The sequence below is a fragment of the Papio anubis genome, chromosome 2, assembly GCF_008728515.1.
Source record: "Papio anubis isolate 15944 chromosome 2, Panubis1.0, whole genome shotgun sequence".
NCBI classification, from domain to species: domain Eukaryota; kingdom Metazoa; phylum Chordata; class Mammalia; order Primates; family Cercopithecidae; genus Papio; species Papio anubis.
The window spans coordinates 72,644,419-72,664,714 of record NC_044977.1 but is presented as its reverse complement, the minus strand read 5'-3'; the positions used below and the strand labels follow the sequence as shown (position 1 = coordinate 72,664,714).

Sequence of the window (20,296 nt, the reverse complement as noted above, 5' to 3'; positions counted from 1 at the left end):
ATGAGAAATAAAATTATTCTCTCAACTTTTCCAGTTCTGATGATGCCACCCAGATGCCCAAACTTTCTTCCGGATAATTTAAAATTACTAATCATTCATCAAAAGCAGAAAACTCCTAGCCTTCAGTTTAATGTAAGCCTCCGCTAACCTGCAACTCGTCATCATCATGCTATAGAACCACCATGTGCTAGATGCCGGAGATAGAAAGATGAAAGAGACTTGGCCACTGCTGACAGCGGAGGGGGAGTTGGGGAAACACATCATGAGAAGTACTATTTAGGCTGAATCCCAAAGACGGAATGGAGAGTGCTGGCAAAAGGCATTTCCAGTAAAGGAAACTTAACGTGCAACATCCAAGTCCCGTGTTTGAAGGGACCTCACATAGTTCAGTGTGGCAAGAACGTGCGGATTTGTGTTTGCATGGAAGTCTACATGGAGCAGGAGGAAAGAGGATGAGGCCCATAATAGTTTGGAAAAAGCATATGAAGGCTGTACATATACAATGTGGTACCAATATTACTCTCTGTAACACCCTTCTCATGATTCAGAGAGAATATCATGGAAAGTAAGAATTCAGCTTACTGATGAGTTAGGATGCGGTTAACCGTTTTTGCTTATGCATATCCAGTTCCTCTTGCATTATCTGTTGAAATGCTATCCTTCCTCCACTGAATTGGTTTTGCTTAGAAAGCTTTTAATTCTTCTGATGGAATTCTAGGATTTTAGAACTATTAGGTGTCCTGATATCATCTCTTACATGATAAAGCAACTGAATTTCAGAGAGGTTAAATGTGGGAAACCAGCTTACTGGTAAGTTCTGTGTGACATTCATCACCTATTACTTAGCTTGCTATTTTAAGAAAGCATACCATGTAATCCAATCTTACAGCATGCCAATACGTAAAATGATATATCAGAAAAATCTGTATGTTCGACTTATTAAAGAAAAAGACAAAAATGTATTATTATTATCATTATGAGTACTACTAATACCATCACCATCACCAACATTTGTTGAGCACTTGCTATATGCACAGGACAGTCTGTCTTCACAACAGAGGATAGACAACAAAGTCAGAGCTATGATTAGAACTCGGGGAGTTTGTCTTGAGACCCTGTGTTTTTAATCCACTAAACTATATATTACAGTTACAGTATTTGTCTTAGTTACAGTATGTTATGAAAGCTGAATGAAAAGAAAATCTTCAAAACACCAATTTGATTCTATATAACAGCCATACTCTAGTGTAAAAAAGGAAATACAACAAAACAAAACAAAAAACCCACATGGATTTCTATTCTCAGTGACCATATACAAGTTTTTATTGCCCATACAAAATGGCCTTAGCTTCTGTGTTAGGATTGAAACATTTCCAAAGTTCGTTACCATCCTAAGATTCTATAAACCGCCATGGAAGTAGAATTACAATCAATATGTGCATTGTTTTTCCCCCATTCTTGAGGGAGTCAAGAAGACTTAAGCTTCTATCAAATTTTTTCCTAAGAGATCCAAAGAAAGGAACCCGAGAGAAGTAAATTCATTATTACCAACCATTCAAATCCATTTCAGCATTTTTTATTCAATCAACATGTTGTAAACATTACTGAGATTATCACACGATTACATTCTCCAGGTTCCTGTGGTCCACTACACTTCAAAATTGCAGGGAAAAAAAGCTTCTAAACAGAAACTATATAAACTGATTTCACCAAAATACCAAGTTTCAAGAGTCATATCTTTTTTTTTGAGATGGAGTCTCGCTCTGTCGCTCAGGCTGGAGTGCAGTGGCGCGATCTTGGCTCACTGCAACCTCCGACTCCCGGGTTCAAGCAATTTTCCTGTCTCAGTCTCCCAAGTAGCTGGGACTACAGGTGTGTGCCACCATGCCCAGCTAATTTTTTGTATTTTTAATAGAGACGGGGTTTCACCATGTTAGCCAAGATGGTCTCGATCTCTTGACTTCGTGATCCGCCCGCCTGGGCCTCCCAAAGTGCTGGGATTACAAGCACGAGCCACTGCGCCCAGCCGAGATTAATATCTCTTTTAATGCAGAGAGATAGAACAGCTCAGCCTGGCTTTGTTAGCCCAGAGTCCATGGGAATATTAAGCCAAATTCAATTTCACTTTCCAGAATCACAAATGGTCCTGGACTCAAAAAATCTTAAAATCCAAGCAATGCCACACAGAGACACCAAACCATTGAGTTTGCATCGAAAACAAAATATATCCAAAGATCCAAGTATATATACTTACTTTACTAGAAGTAGAAGGTGGAAGTGCCCTGGAATGGAAATCAAAAGCTTTGTTCTAAGCAGCAAAGCTGGTCTCCCACATTTAACTTCTCTATAATTCAGTTGCTTTATCATGCAAGAGATGATGTCAAGACATCTACCAGTTCTAAAATCCTAGAATTCCATCAAAAGAATTAAAAACTTTCTAAGCAAAATCAGTTCAATGGAGGAAGGATAGCATTTTAACAAATGATACAAGAGGAACTCAATGAGTAAAAAGTTAACCTCAACCTAACCTCACCCCTTATATAAAAATTAATTCAAAATGAATCATGGATTTAAGTGTAAGACTATGAAAACTTTTAGAAGATAACATAGGAGAAAACGCTGTCGATGTAGGGCTTGATGAAGACTTCCTAGACATGACACAAAAATCTTGATCCATCCAAAAAATAGATAAATTGGACTTCATCAAAACTTAGAACTTTTGCTCTGTGAAAGAACTCTTAAGAGGATGAAAAGAAGCTATGGACTGTGAGAAAATATCTGCAAACCACACATCTGGCAAAGGACTAGTAAATTGAATATATAAAGAACTTTTACTACTCAACATTATAAAAACACAATCTAATTAGAAAATGGGCAAAAGATATAAAGAGACATTTCAATGAAGAACATATGGCAGATGGTAAATAAACACATAGAAAGATGTTCAACATCAGTAGCGATTAGTTGCAAATTAAGACCACAATGAGATATCACTACATACCAATTAGGACGGCTGAAACTAAAAATAAGAAAAGTTAACAATATCCAATGCTGGCAAGGATGTAGAGAAACTGGATCTCTCATACATTCCTAGTAGGAACAAAAATAGAAGAGCCACTCTGAAAAACAGTTTGGCAGTTTCTTAAAAAGCTAAACATACACTTAAAAATGACCTAGCAATTACACTCTTGGGCATTTATCCCAGAGAAATGAAAATGTTTGTCCAAACACTTCTACATGACTTTTACAGCAGTTTTATTTGTAACAGCCAAAAACTAGAAATAAATAAAATGTCCTTCAGTGGGGAGATAGTTCTAAAAAAAAAAAAACAAAAAACTGTGGTATATTCACACCACGGAATACAACTCAGCAATGAAAAAGGACAAGCTATTAATAGACTTGAATGGATCTCACCTGCCCATCTCTCCAAACTCCTCTCTTCCCCCTACTCATTCCTTCCCAGATACACTGGCTGCTTGTTACTTAAACATGCCAGGCACATGCCCCCATCTCAGGGCCTCTGCACTTCCTGCTCCCTCTGCCTGGAACACCCTTTCCCTAGATTTCCCCATGGCTCACTCTTTCACCTCCTTCATGTCTTTGCTCAAATACCACCTTACAGATGACTACTTCCTGGGAAACTCTAATTAAAGGTACAACCCATTACTCACATTCTGTTCTTATTTTTCTTATCTCATCCTTCCTGCCTTATTTTTCTTAATAGCATATATGTCATCTGAACAACAGATAAAAATCTCTACCTTCTTTACAGAATCTTAGGATGGTAACGAACTTTGGAAATGATTCAATCCTAACACAGAAGCTAAGGCCATTCTGTACGGGCAATACAAACTTGTACATGGTCACTGGGAAAAAGACAATGCACAAAGAATATGCTTTGTTCCATTGTATCCTGGTGCCTAAAAATGTTCCAAAGTCATAGTAAATAGACAAATAGTACTTGCTGAAAGAATGAATTAAATATAGTTCATTCAATATATAAAGATGGTATATATTGGACTCTGCCTATCTTAGCGCCTCCCAAACTTCAGGTCACTCACATACCAACTGCAGTAATTTTCACAACAGATGCTTACCACAAGTAAAATTGTTAACTTGTTTAAGTCTACTGCCTATGTTTTTTACTTAAATACCTACTTTAGCCTCATCCTAAGCAATAAGTATTTATAAAATTACAAATTTAGAATGCTACTTATATACTTTTCATAATATACAATGCATTACTATTACATATAAATGTTCATTAGGATATCCCTAAAATCATTCTTGATGCCTGCCAATCAGCAGTCTGTGCACCACACTGAGGCAAATGCTGTCCTTCGTCTGTCCTTCTAGTTTGCCAGACTTAGTGTAACAGGGGTCACAAGAAAGCAGGAACCCATAAACATGGTTAAACTTTAGAGAAATCTCAGAGATGAGAATGGCAGCCAAATAGCATTCCCCTTCTGACGTCTGCTGGAAAGGTGCGATACCCCCAATCCTTACTGTTTACAACCACAAGTGAAAGACCATAGTAACCCCTTGTCTATGCGGAGCTTTTCAAAGTTCACTAACAATTCCCCATCTCTAATTGTTTCCATTCCACAACTGAGGAAACTGAGGTTCAGAAAGGTAAACTGATTGACTCAAGGTCACGTGATGTATGATTTTACCCAACATTTTCTGAACTGTGTATCAATTCATGCACAATAGGTTACAGCACCAAATAAGCCCAAACACGAAGTAGCTCAACACAACCATGCTTCTTGCTAAAGTCACAGTCCTGGGAAGGTGAATATGTAGATAGGATAGCTCTCCTCCAGAGAGGCTCCACCATCATAACCACACAGCTTCCAAATCAACTTGGTCATCACCACCTAACAGGAAGGGAAAAAACATAAAGGAAACATACAGGAGTTCTTTATAAGCTGGACTGGCCTACAGCTCCTCTACTCACATTCCGTTGGTCTAGAGCTATTCCGTGGCCTTGTCCAGCTGCAAGGCAAGCTGGAAGATCCAGCACAGCCATGTGTCCAGAGAAAAGAAGAGCTGGCTTCAGTTAACAGATAATAGTTCCTGGTATGTTTTTAAAGAAAGCTCTGTCAAGGCTTTCTTCTGTGTAATTTATTGTAAAGTACATTAGAAAAAAATGTATATGTATCAGTAATTTACCAAGCCCATAATTTCATGGACACTATTATTTATGGAGGGGCTCAAACAAGGATTTAAATATTTTTTAACAGTGAACAGATTTAGAAGAAAAATGTGAAGTCAATCATACTGATAATTACACATCACAAAAAGCCCCGAAGAGGTATTACTATTACTTTACCCTAGATGAGAAGTGTTAAACCAGTTGTCCAAGGCACAAAGCTAGTAAGTGGCTTACATGTCACATTAGCCATGGAAGAATCCTGCAGCAGGTGCTCTCAGCACTCCATCTGCAGGGCCTCAGATGGTTCCACCATTTTTATACAGACTCACTGTGTACTCTTACTCCCAAGAGCAGCCCCAGCAGGTCTTTGTCTTGAGATGCTGAAGACAACATGCCCTTAAAGAAACTTGAAGAGGGTACATAAATACTTCAACTCTCTTGCCCCTAACTGCAACTCTGAGGTGTAAACTACACAGTTTCCATAGCTGTCCTGTGGAATTAAGCAAAGTTACCCTCTTTGGGATTCAGTTTAATAACACACTCTTCTCAGCCTCCTTCCTTTCAACTTCTCCAAACCCCGTTGAGTTTTTCCTGAGAATACCTCCCTGAAAAATCACTTTCACATGAATCCTTTTCTCAGGATCTGTGACCAGGAAACAATAAGAAAACTAGTAGGGTTACTATGGTCCAAAGTTCCCCAAACAAGAGTCACTCATACACAATTCTTGCTACATCTAGAGAACACTAACACCAGTATCGGTTTCTTTGTGATGTTTATTTTAACTTAAAGATAGAGGAAACTTTAGAGCACTACCTATACTGTTTGTATAAGCAGAAGGAAATAGCAGTATAATTAAAAAATAAAAGAATAAAATAAAAAATTTAAAACAAAATTCTGATTATTTGAAGTACAAAGTCCTAAGCTGAAGATCTTAAAAGCACACAAGCACAAAACGGAAAATGTCTCCATGACAAAACCCTAAGGTTCCAAAGAGAGTAACAGTGAATTCAGCACTGTATGACTCACTGGTATTGGATGCTGCATCCCTGCGTTACCTAAACTCATCTCGTGTACTGCCCATGGATGTGTCCCATGCTCTGGGCAGCACTGTTTCAACAGCCATTTTGCAAAGTTAAGCATGTATCTAGCACACAGCATAATTCCTGACACATGATAGATGTACAATAAATTTTAAACAGAGTTTAGTAAGGAAACTGAGTCTCTTCCCTAAAGCCACCCTGTTAATCAGTGGGCCAGAAACAGGCAAAACTGAACCTTTTCTCTGCATACCATCTGCCCGCATCTAGAACAGAGATGTGATTCATTCCTAAAATTCCACTACGACTCTTCCTAGATGACTTCATCTACAGCAGTAAATCTACACATTTATATAGATTTTTCACTCTCTTAAGTTTGTTTTCCCCATTCTCCCCAAAACTCGTTAAGTATTCCATGGAACATTATTGCTGGCTAATTTTCACCCACTATTTGCCTACTGGCATAACCGTACCCACTTTTTATCATGCTCCTTTTCAACTACTGCTATTACTCCTTTTTTTCTTTCATTAGAACCCTCAGAAGTGATTTCACTTTTATGTTCATTATTGTTCATTTACAATCAGCTTTTGATTGCATGCTGATTGTTCTTAAATTTCAACTTTAGACTGCTGAAGAAAAACAGTGCTTGGTGTTACGCTTCTGATTAACAAAAATCAGCTGAATTAAGTTACAAAACTGAATTTCAAAAGGCCTGGAACATAGGCATTAAAATGTAGTGTTTTTGTTTAACCTTGGGTGAGCTGTCTGAATAAAGAGAATGGTTAAAAACTAAGTGAGATTAAAAATAATAATGAGGTTTGCTGGATTTATTTAAACTCAAAATAAAAAATACCAAAATTCATACATCTGAATAAGGCTCTGCATTTATTCCAATCTCTTGCTATTGTTTAAAATATTTCTAGAGCTCCTGTTTGGGAAATGACATCAAGCCTGTGCCCCTTTCCTTGGAATATTCTTCCCAGTTGCAACTCGTCTGTCTTTGATTTCGCTTGTAGAAATGGAAAGAGCTTCTCAAATCCAACACTAGCAAATAAGGTGTAGGAAACAATGTTTTGGTTGGAAAACAAGTGCAGGAAGCATAAAGCAAAAGAACTCATGGCCGTGGTCCATGAGCTAGCTCTCCAAGCAACCGGAAAAGCATGCATCTCCAGCATAAGTTCAGAGACTCCAGAAATGCCAAGGTGAAAAAACAAAGGCTCATCTGGTCATATATTAGGTTGGTGCAAAATTACAAATTTCAAAAACCACAATTACTTTTGCACCAACCTACAATTTCAGATATGTTTGATCAAAAAAATTAATCACATCCACATTGTCTCAAGGAAGGGTGGTTCTGGAGGTCTGTAAGGTCAAAACTACTTTCATAATAATACTAGGATGACTTTGTCACTCTCATTCTTCACAAATGTACAGAGCACAAAAAGTTCATTAATGTGTGTATTAGTATCCTAGGACTGGCATACAAAGTACCACATACTGGGTATCCTAGGACTGGTATACAACGTACCCACATACTGGGTGGCTGAAACAACAGAAAGGTGTTCTCTCGCAGTTCAGGAGGCTTAAAGTCTGAGATCAAGGGATCAGAAGGGTTGGTTTCTTCTGAGGACTGTGAGGGAGAATCTGGTCCATGCCTCTCTCCTGGCTTCTGGTGGTTCACAGGCAATCTTTGGTGTTCCTGGCTTGCAAAAGCGTCACTACTTTCATCTTCACATGGCTTTCTCCCTGGGTGTGTGTGCCCAAGTATAAATTTTCTCTTTTTATAAAGACACCAGTCATATTGAATTAGGGTCCTTCCTAATGACCTCATTTTAACTTGATTTTCTCTGTCTCTCTATCTCCTGCCTTCTTTCTCCTTTGGAGATAGAGTCTTGACAGAGAAAATCGAGTTACATTAGGTCACATTCTGAGATACTGAAGGTTAGATTTCAACACAGGAATTTTGTGGGGGACACAATTCCACCCACTATCAGGCATAATTCAGTGGACTCATGTGAGTGGCATCCTGAAGAGATGTGCAGGGCAACAGCTGTGATAACAAGGAAGTTGTTTAAAATCTCTGAGGCGCAGTTTGCTCCTCTTTAAAATGGGTTTAGTAGCCAGGCATGGTGGCTCACACCCATAATCTCAGCACTTTAGGAGGCTGAGGTGGGAGGATCACTTGAAGCCACAAGCCTGGGCAACCAAGCAAGACCTTGTCTCTACAAAATTGAAAAAAAAAAAAAATTAGCCAGGCATAGTGGCATGTACCTGTAGTCCCAGCTAATCTAGAGGCTGAGAACAGAGGATTCCTTGTGCCCAAAAGTTCAAGGCTGCAGTGAGCTGTTATATGATCTTGCCACTGCACTCCAGCCTGGGTCACACAGCAAGACCCCATTTCTACATAAATAAGTAAATAAAATAAAATGAGCTTAGCAATGGCTATAATAATGCCTTCCTCCTAGGGCTGCCATGAATACTCAACATGACAATCCTCCTCAAGTGCACAGCGCCAAGCCTGGTCCACAGAATGTGCCTGATAAACATCAGGTGTCTATTTGTACATGTGCTTCACTTTAGGTTATCCAGACACTATTAATAGTCATTGTACAGGCAAGTCCAACAGAAAAGGGCTGTGTGTGTGTGTGTGTGTGTGTGTGTGTGAGATGGCACCCTGCAGGGGAATGGCATCCTTGTTCCTGGCAAACAGGTTCCTGCCTTGCCTTGCTCCCTGAGTTACTGGATGGGCATCTGCCACCTGTGACACGGAACTAGAATAAAATGAATGAATGAATATAAATGATTGTCAAATAAACATTCATCAAGTCTACAATAATCATACAAATACACTAAACAACATGGTCCAAAAGTACTCAGTGTTTGTGTTCGTTTTTGAACTTGGTGGTGAAAGGAGGTGCTCCCTACCATTTTCACTTTACAAACATTTATTCTGTGATTTAAACCACAACTACTATGACCGCCATCACTCACTGATCACCAGAAATTGGGTAAATCATTATCTTACTTGTTTTTATTAATCTTTTTGAAACATATGTAGAGCTTACATTTAATTCAGTGCTTAATATTAGCGGTGTTTTTGGTCTTTGGAAGTTTGCTGACGTTTCTGTGACCTGAAGTATGCTGAACTTAAAAACTCTAGTTTACATCAATTAGCCTATGGAAAACTGGTTTGCTTTATGGTGAAACCATTTCTGTCCTCCAAGGCTGTGTAATTAACGTCTTATCCTCTGCCTACATTCAGTGCCGGAATGGGTATGGAAGCAGAGAACAAATTGGAAAGCCTTTAGTGAGGACTTACAGCATCCCCAGAAGCCTGGCGTGCTCTCACAACACCAAACACATCTCACTGTAATTGCCCATTCCTCATCAGTCTCCAACAAACTAGACTGTAGGTTCCTTAAAGGTAGCAACTGTCTCATATCCCCAAGCTTTCTACAAACCCATCATCTACTGGGCCTAATAGTGGACCTGTGCTGCATCTGACCCACTGAAAGAATAAATGAATATGAATATTTAACAGAAATAGTATCAGGAAAGATATTTCTTAATAGACATTTTAGCTGGACATGGGAAACTGAAAATGTAGCCCAAGCTACATATCAGACAACATTTCTGCTCAGGTGAATGTTAACATAAGGTATACCTCCATTGAACACTCATGTTCATAGCAGCATTATTCATATAGCCAAAAAGAGAAAGCAACCCAAGTGTCCACCGACAAATTAATGGATAAACAAAATGATATATATGCATATCATGGAATATTATTCAGCCTAATAAGGAAGGAAATTTTTGCACATGCTACAACATAGATGAACTTTGAAGACATTATGCTAAATGAAATAAGCCAGTCATAAAAGAATAGCTATAGTATGAATCTTCTTAGATAAGGTTCTTAGAATAGTCAAATTCACAGAGATCAAAAGTAGAACAGTGGTTGGCAAGGACTAGGGGAAGAGACTAGGGATATGGGGGAAGATAGCATTGAATGGGTATAAAGTTTTAGTAGGGGAGGATGAATAAGTTCAGGAAATGGATGTTGGTGATGGCTGCCTAACGATATAAATATAAAATAATGCCAGAGTATGGTTAAAATGGCAAAATGGTAAAAATGGCAAAAATGGTTAAAATGGTCAATTTTATATCCTGTATACAATAATAAATACATAACAAAAAATTTAAATTAAAGAATATACGCATTCATTGTTTTAGTACCTTTAGAAGCTTTGGAAATCAAAAACAAGGTTTCAGAGACAAAAAAGGCACTTAATGATCCAAATTTTTAATCAAAAATGCAATTCCTTTGCCACCTCCCTCAACACCCTAAAAGTTGATCACAAAACACTGCTTTGTGTCAATAATTAATTTTACCTAAATTATGACAATGTTGCTTAACGTCAAAATTCCAGGAAAAAGATTCTACTGACCTGAAAAGAAGGACTCTGAAGTATGCAGGAGGAAATAGATTCATCCTGTAGCACAGGACAAAACATCTTCAAGAAAGGAACACTGTGACTCTCGGCTTACCATAAGCATAACATTACTGATATACTGCCAATATTAAGCAAAATGAAATACCACTACTAAATATTCTCATTTGGGGCCCTTTAACATAAAGAAAATTTAGTATTTTTCTCTCATCTTCCTATAAAGTTTAACTCTGTAAGTTTCCCCCATATTAAAATTATATTTTATATAAAATATAGTCATAAAAGCTATTTTATACTGGTCATAAAAGCCTCATCATAAACTCACATCAAACAAAAAAGGAAGGATCCATTACACACTCACAACATGCCATGCTGTGAGTTTTGGACGTGGGACTCCTAAAAGCGCCCTCAGGCCCAGGCTCGCTTAGGACCAGTCACAAGCCTTCTGCCTCCATATCCAACCATCCTACTCAACACTCAGCCATTCGGTCCTTCTGCATCATTTTAAAATTCATGAGGATAATCTGTTTACAACTTCGCCATCTCAAAATTTACTTAGTTTTTCTAATGTGCCAAATAGCATGTATATTTTTTTCCATGGTAATTATAAAAAAGTTAAAAACTGAAAAATTCCTTTTTTCCCTGTATTGTTGGCTTTCAGTTTTAATGACACATCACTTTAAAAGAGCCCTGAATCTTAACAAAGAAACACTCATCATTAATAGTTTATTCCCTTAATCAAAAATAATTAATAACTCTCCGCTTTCTTTGTATTACTTATTAAAGGCCTACGTAAGCCCTCAGGCTGAAATGAGAAGGCATACGAGAACTGGTTTTCCCCTCTTCCTTTCAAAGGTAGGAAAGGACTTATTAACTCAAATAAGTCCTTCAAGTCCAGGTGGTATAACACAGCATCTCAACAACAGGTAGGAGAACACAAGCAGAAGCTAGTGACAAAAAGCGAAGGATAAAAAACAGTTCCTTATAAAAATGTGACGAGATCTCCACTGATAAGGAGAAAACCTCAATATTTTCTGGTAAAGCTAAAATGCTGATCTCTACTTCCAATCAATGCTGTGGGCACATCAATCAATGCTGTGGGCATGGGGAAGGGAGGGAAAGGGAGGGTAGGGGAGAAAATGGTGCCCTAAATGGATCAGGCCACTCCCCAGACACTGTACCCAGAGCCCTGAGCCCTGCTTCGGGCAGGGAGGAAAGCATGGTGCTGTTCCTCTCCACAAGCCTCTCGACTTAAGCCACAGACAGTAAGATGGAGGTGGATACCTTACTTAAAACCAGACAATACTGAAACAATAAAGTTTGGCAGGGCGCAGTGATTCACATCTGTAATCCCAGCACGTTGTGAGGCCCAGGTGGGCAGATCACCTGAGGTCAGGAGTTCAAGACCAGCCTGGCCAACATGGTGAAACTCCATCTCTACTAAAAATACAAAAATTAGCCAGGTGTGGTGGTGAGTACCTGTAGTTGCAGCTACTTGGGAGGCTTGGGAGAAACACTTGAACCTGGGAGGCAGAGGCTGCAGTGAGCCAAGATCTCACCACTGCACTCAAGCCTGGGCAACAGAGTGAGATTCTGTCTGAAAAAATATAAATAAAAATAAATAAATTCAGCTTTCAGAGATACTGAAATGTGAAAAAGAAAATAAAAAGGAATCTTACAGGGAAATATAAGTAATTGTCACAAGATCACAAAGCCATGGAGTGCTGAAGGCAAGAGTTAAACCCAGGCCATCTGATTCCACTCATGGTGTATGTCTAGCGTCCTGGCGTAATGACTCATGGCACTGAACCAGTGCCAAAGCCGCCCAAATGATCTCCATTCCTGCATTTCTCCAACCCTCTCCACCCTATATCCAGAAAGAGTACTCTAAGCATTAAACTGCCCTTGTACTTCACTGTCTAAAACCCTTCAATGGCTCCCCATTGCCCTCCTCAAGAACAAGCTTAGCTTCATTACCAGGCCTACCAGGATCAGCAATCCTGTCCTTGCTGTTGTCTCTGGCCTCATTTCTCACTTCAAACTCTATAAGGCAGCCCTCCTGAACCTCCTTAGGGCTCTCAAGTCACAACTCTAGGACTAAGACAGCCCACAAATGGAAATACAGCAAGCACAGGGAGAAATGGATGGCAGCAGAAAAAAGATGCCAGTCTCCCCACTCCCACCCAGGACCCAAACTTACACAAACCATTCCTCGTGCTTTGCCATGTCTCCATTATCAATTCACATATTATGCCAAATCCCTCCAATTTTAAAATAAAAATTAAATTCAGAGGTAAATGTTAGAAATCTATGCATTCATGGCCACTGCCTAAGTCCTATTCTTTTGGAATCATTTCCAGAAAGGGTAAAAGCTGACCATACCCAGTACACTGATCAAAGTCTGAACTCAGAATACCAGGAAACTCCGTCCTCCAACACCATCCCCCAAAGCCCACTCTGCAAAAGCAATGAAATTTCACAATTTCTCCAGCATTCTTGAAATGCTGAGGGCAGTAGTTTGTGCTAAGAGGACACTGAAAGGCACGTCCCAGGTGGCCTCGGGTTCATGCTGTGGCTACTGCCAATTCTTTAAGTGTTCCCTCACCTCAAATCTTTGATGCACGAGGTCCAGCAGCCGTCACTGCTAAGTCAACCTTGAGACGTGTAAATGTTTTTGAAATGAGTTCAACAACCAGGATGGTACAATTAAGCTTCCCATGTGAGCCTCCCCACTGCCACGTCAGGCCTCACCAGACGTTAAACCCAACTATGGGATCCTGAGGATAATCAGAGCCCGGCAGGCAGGCCTTCACCCCTCTAAGCCTCAGATTCCCCAGAAGTAAACTGGGAACAATAACTCCTATTTCACATGGCTACTGCAAGGACTAAGTGAAATAAAATGTATGGAAGCACCAAGCCAGTGACTAACCCTGAGATGGGAGCACATGATAAATGCTTACTGAATCTGGGAAAGCAAAATTATTCTAGCTCAATAAAGCCTTTAGAAAAGGCCAGCGAATTTAGCTTCAAATTCAGTGCAAGAGAAATAATCATCCTGGGCCCACCATCAGGTCATATGCCAAATGTCTTAAATATCATCTTATTTAATCTTTGTAACCATCTGTGCAAACGATCCCCTTTTCGAGTAGCAGTAGATCGAGGCTCAGTCAGGTTCAATAATGTGCTCCAGGTTGCAGAGAAAGAAATGGGATATCCCATAAGAATTTGAACTCAGTTGAATTTGAACCCAGACTTCGTATTTTTAATCCCCCTACTACTCTGTTGCCAAACCCCGAAGCCAGAGAAAGAAGAAGGTGAATAAGAGTTCAGAGAGGGCAACCATGCTGAGTTGATTAGCACACCTTCATCAGCACAAGTCCAAATGACCAAAGGCGAGTGTCACTCAAGGGCAAAGAGATGGGGAAAGGTAAGCAATCAGTTTAACTGCCTAGTTCACCCCAAACAGGATCTTTCAGAGACAGAGCTTAATGATTTAACAGCATAAGTCCTTTATCAGCATGAGGCGGGTAACTCCCTGGCACTGTGATTTTAAACAAATGACTATAGGGCCTCTCTATGCCTCTGATTGCTTCTATAAAACATGGAGACTATGAAATCTCCCTTGCAGTGATGTTGTAAGGGTTAAAGAAATAATGTGTGGAGATTACTGCATACAGTCTTGTTACATACTACATGCCTAAGGAATAGTTCTACGATTATGAAGGCCCTTTCACAACTAGGATTTCTATAGCCCCTTCCTTCTTCCTCATTTGCTGAAATGAGCCACATCACCCCTCAACTTTGCCTGTTCCTTACCTCCCTCTCCCTTCTCTGTGCCCCCCACTCATTCACTGAGACCACAAATGCTTACTCAATACCTACTCGGGCCAGCTGGGGAATCACTCACGCTGTTACATTAAGCTGTATCACTTTGCCTCTGTGGAGCTTACATTCTTACATTTGTAGGAGAGCGGGGAAGACAGTCGATAAATAACACTAGCAGGTACAGTCAAGTGTGATAAAGAACAAAGCAGATAAGATTACAGAGAATAATCCCTGGAAAGGCGGGGCCGGGTAAGATAATTAGGAAAAAGCCTATTTGAAGAATCAACTTTGAATCAGAAAGCTGATGAAGAGAGAGATCAGGCAACGAATGATCAGAGGGAATAGTGCTGCAGACACAGGGTAAGTGGTTGACAGAGGCCAACAGTGTCTTACAAGGCTAAGAACACAGCTCAACTGCAGCACCTACTATGTTTTAGTATAACTACGGGTTTATAGGCCAGTTGTACCAATAACCTCTGTGCCCTCTTAAGGTAGGAGCCATGTGTCTCTTCTTCCTGTCTGCATTCACTCAGTCATATTTATCTGCCCACCATTCTATTAAGCATGAGGTGTAATAAGCATTCAGAAAATATTTGCTACATAAAAGATATTTGTTTGATTTTCAGTTGTGGGGGTTAAATTATTCCCTGCTGAGTTCTGGGCTTTCTGAAGCCCCATTCAGACTTCCTTGTGTACCTGAAAGTGCCATTGTCCCTCAACTTCTGCTACCCACCACCTCTCCCTTCTCCATACTAAACTGCTCACTACAACTATTCTCCCCCTGTTCTCTCACCTGTCTCTGCATGAATTCACCTGGACTGCCTTCTCCATCACCTCCACCTTCCTCACATCATTTGTTCAAACATTTCCAAATCTCTCAAGTTCTTCAATAAAACTTTTCCTTCAAGTAATAGAAAGTGATGCATCAAGTGACAATTGAAGATTGAATGGTAAAGACAGTTGAAAGACAAATGATCTGAGGTTACTTCTGTAATTTCTTTTCCTCCCCCAAATATGCCATATTCCTGTGACTTTCTGGGCTTTGCGCCTACAGAACTAGACCAGGGTACAATGGCAGGAAAGTTCTCACCACTGTGAGTCTGTGCACTCAATCACTCACCCATAAAAGAAATGCCTTATTTGCAGTTAAAAAAAAAAAAAAAAACAATTTGGGACAAAAGCTATCACTTAATGGTCTTCCCCACAAGGAAGGTCAATAGTTTAGCATCTACATTATTTGAGATGGATTCCCTTTTCTAAAAGCAGAAATTGCAGCTGTACTTCATTTTAAAAAAAGAAAAATGTCAAATATGTATTCTCCTAGGCAAGAGGCAGATATAGGTAAGTCACAACTTCCAATGCAGCTGCCACAGCCTCATTTAGCTGATAAGAACTTGCACATAACCTTTAGTCCTTCACTTATAAAAGCCATGCATGCATCTTTCTCCTCCCACTTGAGTAAAGGCAGAAAATTAGGCTGGAGCCATTCTTTCTGAGTATACAACAGCAGGGGCATGGGTTTAAGCAGTTTTCTTCAACAACATACATTCCTCTGTGAGTCCCTGGACAGAAGCTCCAGGCTGCATTGAAAACATACAACAATGATTCGAAAATTGGAGGCCTGGCCAGGCACAGTGGCTCACATCTGTAATCCTAACACTTTGGGAGGCCGAAGGGGGCAGATCACTTGAGGTCAGGAGTTTGAGACGAACCTGGCTAACATGGTGAAACCCCATCTCTACTAAAAATACAAAAATCAGCCAGGAGTGGTGGCGGGCATCTGTAGTACCAGCTACTCAGGAGGCCAAGGCAGGAGAATTGCTTGTACTCAGGAGGAGGAGGTTGTAGTGAGCCAAGATCATGCCACCGCACTCCAGACTGGGTGAAAGACTGAGACGCTTTAAAAAAAAAAAGTAAAATAAAATTGGAGGCCTGAAAGGCAGTGCTTCTCCTACAAGAGAGCTCCATGAACTTCAACTAGCCATAAGAGAGGGCAAATACCCCAAAAGACAACAAAACCGTGCTTAGACTTAACTAAGAACCATTTCAAACTCAGTGCCCTCAGCCAACATTTCCCCTAAGACTTAACTGGTAGCATGCACTTGCCCACCATGGCAGTGCCTTGCTGTATTACACCACCAAGTACTGCACACTCTGTTCACTTGGCTATATGGACACAGCAATATGGCCCCTGTCTACCACGATTTAGTTCTTTGGAAAGACTTCTAACCATGGTTAGACTCTTACTGCTAAATTCACTGAACACTACTCTGCTAAAAGTTTCAAAGTCAGCCTAACTTAGATTTATAATAGGGGGTATGTACCGTACATTAATTACATGCTTGTGCTTTGGCTGCCAGGACTGGGATTCAGCCTCTGTAGGGTTTAAACCCCCTGAAAACTCCTTAGCAGACCCTGCAGGTCTCCATGCGATTTGGCCCTTGTATTCCTCTCAGACCTAGTCTACTACCACTTTCCCCCTCTAATTACCTAGACATGCCCAGCTCATTCTCATCTCAGTCTTTGCACTTGCTGTCTGCTCTGCCTAACAGCACTGTTCCCTTTAGTCTCACTTAGCTGGCTACCTTTCATCACTCATGTCTCAGTTCAAATGTCAAAAAGGCCATCTCCAGGATCACTCACATATAATGCTGAGCAATGTCAAGTATGTGTATGCATATATATAATTCCACCTACATAAAGTACAAAAATGAACAAAACCAGTGTTATAAGTCAGGGGACTGGTGGACCTTTGTAGGGTAGAGGTAATGACAGGCAGGAGCACCAGGGGGCCTCTGGGTTGTTGTTAAATGATCATTTTCTTGATCTGTACCTAGTTAGCTGGGCGTGCATTCAGTTTATGAAAAGTCATCAAGTTGTTCATTTATAATTGTGCATTTTTCATGACATCTTCTATTTCAGTTTTAAAAAGTTATGCCAATCAAAAACACACTCTGTGAAATAAGTCTCCTCTGATCATCCAGTCTAAACTACCCTACTGTGAAGCTATTCATTCTCCATCTCATGACCCTGACTGATTTTCTTCATAGAATTTGTGATTGGCTGAAATCATTTTCATTATTGGTTATATGTGTACTGGCTCACTCTCTCCCACCTCCATTAAAATAAAGTATCACATGGCCAAAGACTCTGCCTGCCTCATTCACCACCCCCAAACCCCAGGGCCTACAACAGTCCTGTCAAATGGTATGGGCTGAATAAAAACTATATGAAAGATAAGAAATGACTAAAGTGGACCCTTTAAGGACACATTATCAATCAAAAGTCAAAATAGTAAAGCTAAGAGCAAAGGTTAAAAAAAAAAAAAATCAGCGACACTAAGAATCAGGTATATGTGTCAAATGTTAAATTTAACCATAGGGAGGGAGAAGACAAAATGTCATTCTATGGGTATCTTTGAGAGACCAGTTAAAGTTATTTCTCTAAGCAGAAACTGGGTCTTTTATTTCTGTAGAGACAACAGTTTTTCACAAGGCCTGGTGGTATAAAGTAGGTCTGGGCCAAGAGTGGCAACAGATTTCTGGGATACTTGGTGAGGATTCTTAAGTATGATGGGAGAAGTGGGCCATGTTTAACTGTAATGTCTGCCACGGGCAAGGGACTATGCAGACATAATATCAAATCAGTGTACATGAAACAGATCATAGGAAGCACCCAAGAATTTGAAAATAGGCTTTCCTACAAGTCATGAGCAATACTCACCATTTTTATGGACAATTCTAAGATGGTCATAAAGAAAAAAATAAAAATGTATCTGTGGTGCTAATGACTTGGATGTTATACAGTTACTACTGGTCTGCAGATTAATTTGCATGTTGATATAATTTATTTTCATGAGGAAGGATATACTCACCAGGAAACAGCATGGTGTAACAGCAACATAAAGGTAAGCCTTTACTCTGGAATGCCACAAACTCTCACTGTAACCTTGAATGCATCATCGAACTTCTTTAGGCCTCAATCTCTCTACCCATGAAATGAGCTGGCTGGACTAAATGATTGCTAATATCCATTTTCAGTTGTTGGACATTGTATACATTTCTATCTTTAAAAAAAAAAAAACCTATTTTTGTCTTCTAAGACATTACAGAATAACATCATCCACAAGTATGCAAATCATAGTAACCAGATGGGGTGTGCGAACAGATCTTTTTACCCAGTTTTCCTGAGAAACCAAGAGTATCTCTCCCCAACCAGATTTTCTCCTGTTTTGGGTTCAGCCTCTTGTTTCTTGGTTAGGCACATAGGCTTCACATACTTCAGCTAAACACTCTGCATTTTAGGGTTCTCTGTACAATTCATGAGTTTTCACTGCCCTGGGCCCTATGTTTCTCATCAATTCAAGTCTACACTCATAGTTAGCACCCTAGTTCTTGCTTTTTCTAACACTTAAATAATGAATAAGACTTAACTCACCTGGAGGTATTCTCCTTACTGTATTACAACAGTTATTAGTGAGTTTTAATTAGACAAAACTGCCATTCCTTTTGCTACCTCACTATACTGTCAAGCACCTATTAAGAATATTACAGTAGTAAGTATTAGCACCTTTTAAATTTACATTAACAATAACAGAGAAATGGGAAAGGAGAGGGGTAAAAATAGCTCACAGATGTCATAATGAACCAAAGTTTAGAGTAACTCAAAAAACCGTCAATCGCTATTTTTTAAATTTTCTAAAAAACTATACTATGCACATCCTGGTTAAAATTGTATGAGTGATAATTTGCCTCTCATCAATTAAAAATGTGGAAATAGGCAAGGCATTAACTCTGCTGTGGCTGAATCCCTGACTGTGCTTTCTTTAAAAGGGGAGAGAGATAATCTACGGAGACTAACCAGTTCAGTGGTTGAGTGATTTCTCCAAGAGTCATCACCAACTCAAAACTTCCCTTAAGTCCTTCTGACTACTGGAACGCTTGCCATCTGCACAAGGTAAATATCTCCTAGAGGCCGAGTTCCAATCGCTATCCAGCCCACCACTGACCCTCTTTGGTTTCATTCTCCATCGACAAGGAGGACATGGACAGGGTCAACTGTCTAATGCGTTTCAGTGACAGGCCTGATTTTTCATTGAAAAGAGGAGAAAGATCGTTTCCCATTTTTCTCCTTGACACATGGATTTGACCAACTCAGGCACCTTAAAAGTCTGCAGAAGCAGGTAGCCCGCAGGAAGTTCACCCGGGGGGATGAGTTCCTAGTTGGGCTGAAATGGGTTTCCAGGCATGTTTATCACGTGGCCTAAATGTGCTCAGGGTTAGTGCGAGCCGTCTGAAAAGCAGAATTAGTATAGCTGACAATAAAACCTCAGGGCTCCAAAACCCGGTCGGAGAAAGTTTTCTTAAACTTGCATCCAGCGCCTGCTTCAGCGCCTTCACCGTGAGCCGGAGGGGCAGACAGCGGCGACTCCCGTGCTTTGGGCCGCTCACACCCCGAGGCACCCGGGGCCACCCCCGCGCCGCCCCTGCCCCACACTGGAGCGGGGGTCCCTCCTGGACCCCGGCGCGGCGCCGCGGCGCCTCCCGAAGTGGGGCGCCCGAGGGGCCGCGCACGGCGCCAGGCGGAGAGCAAGAGCAGCAGGGAGCTAGGGAAGCCCGGGCAGGCGGGCGCCGCGGTCAGCGCCCGCAGCTCCTGCCTCCACGCTCACCTGGGACCCGACCGCCAGGAAGCGGGGCCGCACTGCTAGGGCTCGCAGAAGCTTCCCGGCCTGCGTTGCCACGGGGGACGCCATCTTAAACAGGAAACCCAGCAAGGGGCAGTAGGGCGGGCGCGGGCAGGGGAAGGAGGCGGAGGAGGAGCGGCGGG

At 40.7% G+C, this 20,296-nt stretch overlaps 1 protein-coding gene across 1 annotated transcript in view; it reads right to left on the bottom strand.

Annotated features, from left to right (window-relative positions):
- The window catches only part of SUCLG2 (succinate-CoA ligase GDP-forming beta subunit), a 278,401-nt gene extending 258,110 nt beyond the window's left edge, over positions 1-20,291 (bottom strand). Inside the window, exon 1 of the mRNA XM_021934245.2 lies at positions 20,139-20,291. Within this exon, the coding sequence (XP_021789937.1) occupies positions 20,139-20,222 (84 nt within the window). The 5' untranslated portion in view covers positions 20,223-20,291. The remainder of the gene's footprint in view (positions 1-20,138) is intronic.
- Between the last annotated feature and the right edge of the window lie 5 nt (positions 20,292-20,296).